Consider the following 10539-nt stretch of genomic DNA (forward strand, 5'->3'; position numbering starts at 1 on the left):
ATATATACTGTTATATACTGTTATATACTGTTATATATACTGTTATATATACTGTTATATACTGTTATATATACTGCTATATACTGTTATATACTGTTATATACTGCTATATACTGTTATATACTGTTATATACTGCTATATATATACTGTTATATACTGTTATATACTGTTATATATACTGTTATATATACTGTTATATACTGTTATATACTGTTATATACTGCTATATACTGTTATATACTGCTATATATATACTGTTATATACTGTTATATACTGTTATATACTGTTATATATACTGTTATATACTGTTATATACTGTTATATATACTGTTATATATACTGTTATATACTGTTATATATATACTGTTATATACTGTTATATACTGTTATATATACTGTTATATATACTGTTATATACTGTTATATATACTGCTATATATACTGTTATATACTGCTATATATATACTGTTATATACTGTTATATACTGTTATATATACTGTTATATATACTGTTATATACTGTTATATATACTGTTATATACTGTTATATATACTGTTATATACTGTTATATACTGCTATATATATACTGTTATATACTGTTATATATACTGTTATATATACTGTTATATACTGCTATATATATACTGTTATATATACTGTTATATATACTGCTATATACTGCTATATATACTGTTATATATACTGTTATATATACTGTTATATATACTGTTATATATACTGTTATATATATACTGTTATATATACTGCTATATATACTGTTATATATACTGTTATATATACTGTTATATACTGTTATATACTGTTATATATACTGTTATATATACTGTTATATACTGTTATATATACTGTTATATATACTGCTATATACTGTTATATATACTGTTATATATATACTGCTATATATATACTGCTATATACTGTTATATATACTGTTATATATATACTGCTATATATACTGCTATATATACTGTTATATATACTGTTATATATACTGTTATATATATACTGTTATATATACTGTTATATATACTGTTATATATATATACTGTTATATATATACTGCTATATATATACTGTTATATATACTGTTATATATACTGTTATATACTGTTATATATACTGTTATATATACTGTTATATATATACTGTTATATATACTGCTATATACTGTTATATATACTGTTATATATACTGCTATATACTGTTATATATACTGCTATATATATACTGTTATATATACTGCTATATACTGTTATATATACTGTTATATATACTGCTATATATACTGTTATATATACTGTTATATATACTGCTATATATATACTGCTATATATATACTGTTATATATACTGTTATATATACTGTTATATATACTGCTATATATATACTGTTATATATACTGCTTTATATATATACTGCTATATATATATACTGTTATATATACTGCTATATACTGTTATATATACTGCTATATATATACTGTAATATATACTGTTATATATACTGTTATATATACTGCTATATATATACTGTTATATATACTGTTATATATACTGTTATATACTGTTATATATATACTGTTATATATATACTGTTATATATATACTGTTATATATATACTGCTATATATATACTGTTATATACTGTTATATATACTGTTATATATACTGTTATATACTGTTATATATACTGTTATATATACTGTTATATATACTGTTATATACTGTTATATATATACTGTTATATATACTGCTATATATATACTGCTATATATATACTGTTATATATATATACTGCTATATACTGTTATATATACTGTTATATATACTGTTATATATACTGCTATATATATACTGTTATATATATACTGCTATATATACTGCTATATACTGTTATATATATACTGCTATATACTGTTATATATACTGTTATATATACTGCTATATATACTGCTATATATACTGTTATATATACTGTTATATATACTGTTATATATACTGTTATATATACTGCTATATATACTGCTATATATACTGTTATATATACTGTTATATATACTGTTATATATACTGCTATATATACTGTTATATATACTGCTATATACTGCTTTATATACTGCTTTATATACTGTTATATATACTGTTATATATACTGTTATATATACTGCTATATAGTGTTATATACTCGGGATGGGGCCGATCCGATCCAGTATCAGTATCGGGACCGATACCAGCGTAATTCACGTATCGATTTTCCCGATCCAACCTGCGCAGATTTCCGATATCCATGATCCCTGTCTGCGTTAACATTGTCTGCTGACTGACTCCACAGGTGATTCCTGCCGGCCAGTCTGCTGGCTGCAAACTGTGGAATGGATTTCCTGAACGGAGGCGCGGCTCAATGAGACACAGAGTTATGAGACACGCTCCCGCTCAGGAAATCCATTCCGCAGTTTGCAGCCAGCTAGCAAAGCAGTGATTCAGAGAGGAGGAAGCTCCCTCACGTCGTTCAACACTACGAACGCAATCAAACATTTAAAAAAGCACCACACAAAACAGCACGAGGATTATTGGGTCAAAATGAGAACCACCACTTGATTGTTAAAGTAGTATTACAGTTGTTACACGATACAGGGCTATATATGAACATTTGAAGCAGTAACATTATCCTTAGAGTGACTTCCTGAGGAGGGCAGTAATACGCCTAGAAGTGTCTCAACTGCCGGAAATCCATATGAAGAAGAAGAAGAGCAGGGGCAGAAAGACAAAAGGAGCTGTCAGGAATCACTTCTAGAGTCATTCCAAAAACACGTTAAACTCCAGGCAGACAATGGGAAAGCTAAAGGGATTAGTGTGTGTGTGTGTGTGTGTGTGTGTGTGTGTGTGTGTGTGAAGATGTTTACACTTATTGCACTTTTCTTATATTTCAAATATTTGACATTTTGGGAATTTAATAAATATTGTCATGACAATCAATTTGAAACCCTTACAGTTGCATATTTTTTCTGACTTCCTTTTCTGACCTTATACTTACCTCAAGTTTCCTTTTGGGACATACATGCATACATACGTACAGATCATACTGCCTGTTGAGAGGAGTTTATTTCAGCCTCATATAAAATCAACACTAATGATAATAAGAATATTAAAGCAAACAGAGCTCTGGTATCGGAATAGTATCGGTATCGGCCGATATCCAAATTCAGGTATCGGGATCGGATCAGAAGTGAAAAAATGTGGATCGGTGCATCCCTAATGTAAAATGATCAATATGATCAATAAAGATACAGTGTATTTTGATCCATATCATCAGTAAAGATTCTGTATTCTGATTGAAAGATGGCGTCTGGACTCCTGGAGCCTCCTGAAGGAGGAGAACAGCTCTGTGTCTTCCTGCTGAGAGATGAAGAGGAGGAGGAGGAGGAGATGAGGAGGGAGGTGGGCTGTCAGTGGGAGAGTCCAGAGGAGGAGAGGAAGGAGGAGAGGAAGGAGGTGGGCTGCCAGAGTGACTCAGCAGAGAGGAGGGACGCTGCCGTGCAGGTAGACCTGCTGACTCAGCAGCTGAGCTGGAGACACACAGGTGAGACAGAGAGACAGGTAGTGTGTGAATATGGAGGACAGACAGCCAACAGTAACAATATTAATAAAAACCACATATTGATTATTGTTTATTGATGTTTGTAAAGTTTATCATCAGTGTCTCTCTCTCTAATATTCTCCCAATCAACCCGATCAATAACAAGCTCACTATAACAGACTGTCATATATTTCTGATCTCCCATATCAGTGCCTCTCTAATATCTCTACTAATAATTGTATTGATTGATCTCCCGATCAATAAAGAGCTCATTACGATATAACCTTGGTCCTCCGTCTGCAGGCTCGTCTGCGATGCTGCTGCAGTGTTTTGCTGTTAGACCTGATGGACCAGGAGGTGGCGCTCTACTGCAGCACTGCACCACCAACCGCACCAGAACCAGAACCATCAAACCCGCCATCAGACAGTCCCCCAAACCCACCCAGTCCAGGTCCAGGTCCAGGTCCAAGAGGAGACCGCCTCCTCAGAGCTCACACGCCACCAGGCCAAGTCCGACTCAACGTTGCCACCGCCGTGCGTCGCCTGTTACCGACCTCCAACACGAGGAAGAAGAGGAGGAGGAGGAGGAGGAGCAGGAGGTGGTGGAGGAGGACACAGGTGATCCCACCTGGACTCCAGCTGAGGGAGGTGAGTGAGGATGAAAATAAAATGTTATATTTATTTAATTTATTGATAGTTTTCCTATTTTTATGTAATATATTTACAGGGTTCCCACGGTCATGGAAAACCTGGAAAACTCTGGGAAAGTCATGGAATTAGTCAAATTCTTTAAAGTTTTGGAAAAGTCATGGAATGTTGTTGTGTGAAATGAATACATGGATAACCTTCCACGTAATGTAACATAACGGCAGGAGCGGTAGGATTTGCCGTTCGCGGTTTGTAAACAGAGACCTCGGTTGCCAGGCAGCAGAACACAGCCCAGTGTACCACCTGCAGCATCACATACCGACAAATGACTAACTACCTGCAGGAAATGAGTGATGATGTATCTGTATCTGTATGTTGAACAGGTGTATTGATCAAGTATTGGCTTTTTACTTGTGAAGGTTTTATTGCACTTGCAGTGGTTGGAGGAGGTCAGAGAGGCTGAAGATGATAATTCAAATTACACCAAAATGTAAAAAAAAAAAAAGTACACATAAGCTTATAAGTGATAATTGAGAGGGATTTTTTTTAGTCTATACATTGTTTTTTAGGAAAACCCTACTCTTGCCTTTAACGTAACGTTAGCCCTAATATGCGGCGACACGTGACAAGGTGACAACTGCACGTCACGTCACGTTTCTTTCTTTCTCTGCACGTTCCATTTCTCCCTCCACGTATGCCAGCTAGCTGAAATGATGTTTGAATAATGCTGGGCAAGTGTGCATTTAATATTTCATGGCTCTCTAAAGACCGATACAAACTTTGGTTAGAAACCGAACAAGAGAATGACCAACGTGCGAGATGTAAGCTTTGCAAAAAGAGCTTTGATGTTAGCAATGTGGGGGAGGCAGCCCTCACAAGTCATGCTAAGGTAACGAAACACATCCAACACGAGAAGACCGCGAGAGATGGCCTACCAATGGGATGAATGAATATGAACAACTATTAGAGATTGAAAAAGGTTTACTGTTTAGTTTTCATCCATTCATTAACAGTTGGAGTAAAGTATACTATACAGTTCTGTTTGTGTACTTTATATAGTTTGTGAATGGTCATGGAAATTTTATTATGGGTCCTTGAAAAGTCATGGAAAGGTTTTGAAATTTTGTCCATGAAAATGTGTGGGAACCCTGTATTTATAGTTTTTATATGTATTTAATATATCTATATTTATTTAATATATTTATAGTTTTTATATTTAATATATTTATTAAAATATTTATAGTTTTTATATTTGTTTAATATATTTATTTAATGTATTTATATTTATTTAATATATTTATAGTTTGTATATTTATTTAATATATTTATATTTAATATTTATTTAATATTTTATATATATGTATTTAATTCATGTATAGTTTTTATCAAATATAAAATGTATTTGTAAGCTCTTCACTCTCTGATACCCTCCCGTGTTTCTCCCCCCAGGTGTGGACCCGTCTCCCTCGGCTCTGGAGGATGCCCAGCTGGACTCGGAGTCCCAGCATGCACCTCTTCGCGCGGTGAAGCTAGAGCCCGGCAGCACCATGTGTGACGTTTGTGGTAAAGTGATGAAGAATAAGTCGAGTCTGGCGCGACACTCGTTCATCCACACGGGGAAGAAGCCGTTCGCCTGTCACCTGTGCGACCTGCGCTTCAACCGCCGCGACAACCTGCAGCACCACCTGAGCCGGCTGCACCCCAACGGCGTCGCCAAGCTGGAGAAGCAGCGCGAGGTGACGGCGTGGCTGTGCGCCGTCTGTGGTAAAACCTTCAGCTGCAGGTCCCGCCTCAAAACACACGAGGTCATCCACTCGGGGGTGAAACCTCACCGCTGCGACCTCTGCCCCAAAGCCTACATGAGGACCAACGACCTCGAGCACCACAAAAAGATCGTCCACGTGGACGGCGCCGCAGAACCTCAGCGCTCCAGCTCGCTGCTCTGCGACCTCTGTGGCAAAGAGTTCAAATGCCGGTCGCAGCTGGCCGTCCACTTCCAGACTCACACGGGAGAGCGCCCGCACCTCTGCGACATCTGCGGCCGCAAGTTCGGCCGTCAGTACCAGCTGAAACGCCACAAGATCCTGGTCCACGCCAAGCGGGTGAACGGCGAGGACAGCCCGCCGCCCGACACTCCGTTTGCCTGCGACGTCTGTGGGAAGCGGCTGAAATCCGAGGCGCTCCTCTCTGCCCACTCCCGCATCCACTCGGGCGACAAACCTCACCGCTGCGGCATTTGTCTGCGCAGCTTCCAGCGCGCCACCTGCCTGAAGCAGCACCACGTACGCGTTCACCTGAAGGTCAGAGTGAACGAGGCGCCGCACGTCATCGGACGCAGGAGGAGCTCGGTGGCGGCGAAGGTGTTCCCATGTCCGATCTGCAGCAAAGTTTTTAAATTCAAGTCTCTGCTGGCGAGCCACACGCTGATCCACAGCGAGCTGCGACCGTACGGCTGCGACTTCTGCAGCCGCAGCTTCAGACGCCTCAGCCACCTCAAGAGACACCGCCAGGTCGTCCACGCCAACGGAGAGCGCCCGCCGCAGAGCTTCGTCTGCCACATCTGCGGCAAAGACAAGAAGTGCCGCTCACAGCTCGCCAGACACGTCATCATCCACACTGGAGAGCGGCCGTTCGCCTGCGACCTCTGCCCCGCCCGCTTCAACCGCAGTGGGAACCTGCAGCAGCACAGGAAGCGCATGCACGGCGTGGGGACGGCACCCGTTGAGGAAGCCCCGCCCATCCTGTTTGATGACGACATGATGCCCGCTCTAACTTACAAACAGGAAGAGACGGTGGTGGCCGTCGACGCCACGGCTGTGGGCTCTGAGGCCGCGGCGAGCGACAACACAGACAGCGTCGAGCAGCTCATCGCTACCTGAGCGTCTGAACTGAGCGCGCTCAGAACGTCTTCCTGAAGGTCGAGAGAAGGTCGAGAGAACGTTGAACTCTGAACAAATAGCTGTTGATGAGCTTTAATAAAGAGCAGCTGATGATCATATTCCACTTATTGATTACATGTTCCACTTATTGATTGTGTTGCTATGGTTCTGAACGTCTGCTGTGTGATTGATTGTGCCCTGACTCTCCCGACCAATAGGAAAGCAGCGTGGTTGTATTTACTTCTTAAAGGGACAGTAACTCTGTAACTGAAACAGTCGCAACATATTTCAAGTTCGACAATCAGTAATCATTTTACATCAATATATGGAGCCCCTCCCTCTCTCCTCCTTCACCACCTCCTCCCCTCTCCTTCTCTACCTCCTCCTCTCCTCTACCATCTCCTCTCCTGTACTTCCTCCTATCCTCTACCTCATCCTCTACCTCATCCTCTCCTCCTCCCCTCCTCCTCTACCTCCTCTCCTCTAACTCCACTTCTCTACTTCCACTTCTCCTCTACCTCCTCCTCCTCCTCTCCTCTACCTCCACTTCTCCTCTACCTCCTCCCCTCCTCCTCTACCTCCTCCTCCTCTCCTCTACCTCCACTTCTCCTCTACCTCCACCTCTCCTCTACTTCCTCCTCTTCTCCTCTACCACCTCCTCTCCTCCTGTACCTCCTATCCTCTACCTCCTCTTTTCCTGTATCTCCTCCTCTCCTCTATCTCCTCTACCTCCTCCTCTCCTCTACTACCTCCTCTCCCCCTGTACCTCCTCCTCTCCTCTACCTCCTCCTCTATCTCCTCTACCTCCTCCTCCTCTATCTCCTCTCCTCCTCTACCTCCTCTCCTCCTCTACCACCTCCTCCTCTACCTCCACTTCTCTACTTCCACTTCTCCTCTACCTCCTCCTCCTCCTCTCCTCTACCTCCACTTCTCCTCTACCTCCTCCTCCTCCTAACTCCACTTCTCTACTTCCACTTCTCCTCTACCTCCTCCTCCTCCTCTCCTCTACCTCCACTTCTCCTCTACCTCCTCCCCTCCTCCTCTACCTCCTCCTCCTCTCCTCTACCTCCACTTCTCCTCTACCTCCACCTCTCCTCTACTTCCTCCTCTTCTCCTCTACCACCTCCTCTCCTCCTCTACCTCCTCTTTTCCTGTATCTCCTCCTCTCCTCTACCTCCTCCTCTCCTCTACTACCTCCTCTCCCCCTGTACCTCCTCCTCTCCTCTACCTCCTCCTCTATCTCCTCTACCTCCTCCTCCTCTATCTCCTCTCCTCCTCTACCTCCTCTACCTCCTCTCCTCCCTCTACCACCTCCTCCTCTACCTCCACTTCTCTACTTCCACTTCTCCTCTACCTCCTCCTCCTCCCTCTCCTCTACCTCCACTTCTCCTCTACCTCCTCCTCCTCTCCTCTACCTCCACCTCTCCTCTACTTCCTCCTCTTCTCCTCTACCACCTCCTCTCCTCCTGTACCTCCTATCCTCTACCTCCTCCTTTCCTGTATCTCCTCCTCTCCTCTATCTCCTCTACCTCCTCCTCTCCTCTACCTCCTCCTCCTCTACCTCCTCTCCTCCTCTACCTCCTCTCCTCCTCTACCTCCTCTTCTCCTCTACCTCCTCTCCTCCTCTACCTCCTCCTCTTCTCTACCTCCTCCTCTCCTCCTTACGGATCTATTCGTGTTTTTTGTAGTCAAACAAAAACAGGCAGCTGATTGGTTGAGTAACAGGAAGTGTTTTATTCATCACACACAGTCAGCTGAGGGTTTGGTCACATGATGACAGACAGCTGTGTTTCCATGGTGAGAATTAGCACATATCTCATTAAGCAGATTAAATTAACGAGCTGATTAATTAATGAAAGTTTCCTCATTAAATCGCTCTGAGACTCAAACTCATTAAAGTTTAAACAAAGAATTAATCAGACAGGAAGAGATATATATATATATATATATATATTATATGTTATATATTATATATATGTTATATATATATATAACATATAATATATATATATATATATATATATTATATGTTATATATTATATATATGTTATATATATATATAACATATAGCATACATTATATATTAAATATATGTTATATATTATACACATATATAATATATGTATATAATATATAACATATATATATTATATAACATATGTTATATATCGTGTATGGGGTAAATTGAGCATAGGAGCGGGGTAAGTTGAGCTGCATCCCTACTCCCCCCCACCCTCCTCCCCACCTCCACCCCACTCCTCCCTATATATATAATAAAATATATATATTATACATATAATATATATATTTATTATATGTATAATATATATAATAAAAAATATATATTATTATATATTATAATATATAATTTATGTTATATGTTATATAATATTCATAGGTTTGTGTTCATTAGTGTTTAATCAGCTGAGAATAAGATTCATTGTGTGTTTGTTTCCTTACAATGAGACATTTGTATCTACAGAGGGAGCGGGTCCACTTCTGGTGGAGTCCACCATGTTGAACCGCCATGTTTCTACAGTAGCCCAGAACACACAAACCACACACTGACTGTAGACTGTAGGCTGAAGGGCGAGCTGTATTCAGTTGGTTCCTGTCTTTACCACTAGAGGGCTCTGAATCCTACTGCTCCTACTGCTGTGAGTTCTACTTTATTACAACTTAAAGGAGGATTTAGTGACATCTAGTGGTGAAGTTGAAGATTACAACTAACTGAACACCACTCGCAGCTATCATACATGAAAATCACTCACCTTTTGGCGAAATTTGCCATTTTGAAACCAAAGTAGGTGACCTACGTGAATCGTGTAGATTCGATGAGAAAATGTTTGGGGGGCGGGGGTGTAGGTACCAGAGATTCAGTGAACTGCGAACAGATGCGCGTGCCAGAAGGGAGCGCGACTGCATGGAAATATTAGCGCGAAGGGCCTGGCATCAGCAGTTTCTTTCTCTGGGAAGGTCGGGGGGGGGGAATACCATTACCTGATTGGTTTACAAGCAGCTCGCTTCGCTCGTGTTTTAATATTTTCTGGTATATCTAAGAGTTACCCATAGGCTTAGCTAACGTTAGCTACAGCTTGATGAATTGAGTCATTGAACACAGCAGGAGAGGGAACGCAACGTTAGCCCGCTAAAGCTCCGCTGGAAAATTATCGTTAACGTTAGCCTAACATTAGCTAGATATTGTTACTAAAGTTAGCTGCTAGCTTGTATAGCTAATGGTAACTCACAAAAAAGAAATAATAAAATGTATTAAAATCTGAATTACATAACATTGTATTGGCTGTCAATCATGATGGAAGAGTAGACAAGTTAAGTTACAGCAGGTCCACCATTAAGCCACATTGTGCCTCATGTACTGTAAATGTCAGACCCAGTGACAGGCTGGCTGAC

General features: G+C 40.4%; 1 protein-coding gene across 1 annotated transcript in view; it reads left to right on the top strand.

The window, feature by feature from the left end:
• LOC127355206 (zinc finger protein 436) overlaps window positions 1–7251 on the top strand; it is an 8945-nt gene extending 1694 nt beyond the window's left edge. The window contains exons 2-4 of the mRNA XM_051385850.1: window positions 3363–3603; window positions 3904–4248; window positions 5698–7251. Of these exons, the coding sequence (XP_051241810.1) occupies window positions 3363–3603; window positions 3904–4248; window positions 5698–7127 (2016 nt within the window). The 3' untranslated portion in view covers window positions 7128–7251. The remainder of the gene's footprint in view (window positions 1–3362; window positions 3604–3903; window positions 4249–5697) is intronic.
• Window positions 7252–10539: the final 3288 nt, after the last annotated feature.

This window comes from Dicentrarchus labrax, unplaced genomic scaffold (genome assembly GCF_905237075.1).
Source record: "Dicentrarchus labrax unplaced genomic scaffold, dlabrax2021, whole genome shotgun sequence".
In the NCBI taxonomy this organism is placed as follows: domain Eukaryota; kingdom Metazoa; phylum Chordata; class Actinopteri; family Moronidae; genus Dicentrarchus; species Dicentrarchus labrax.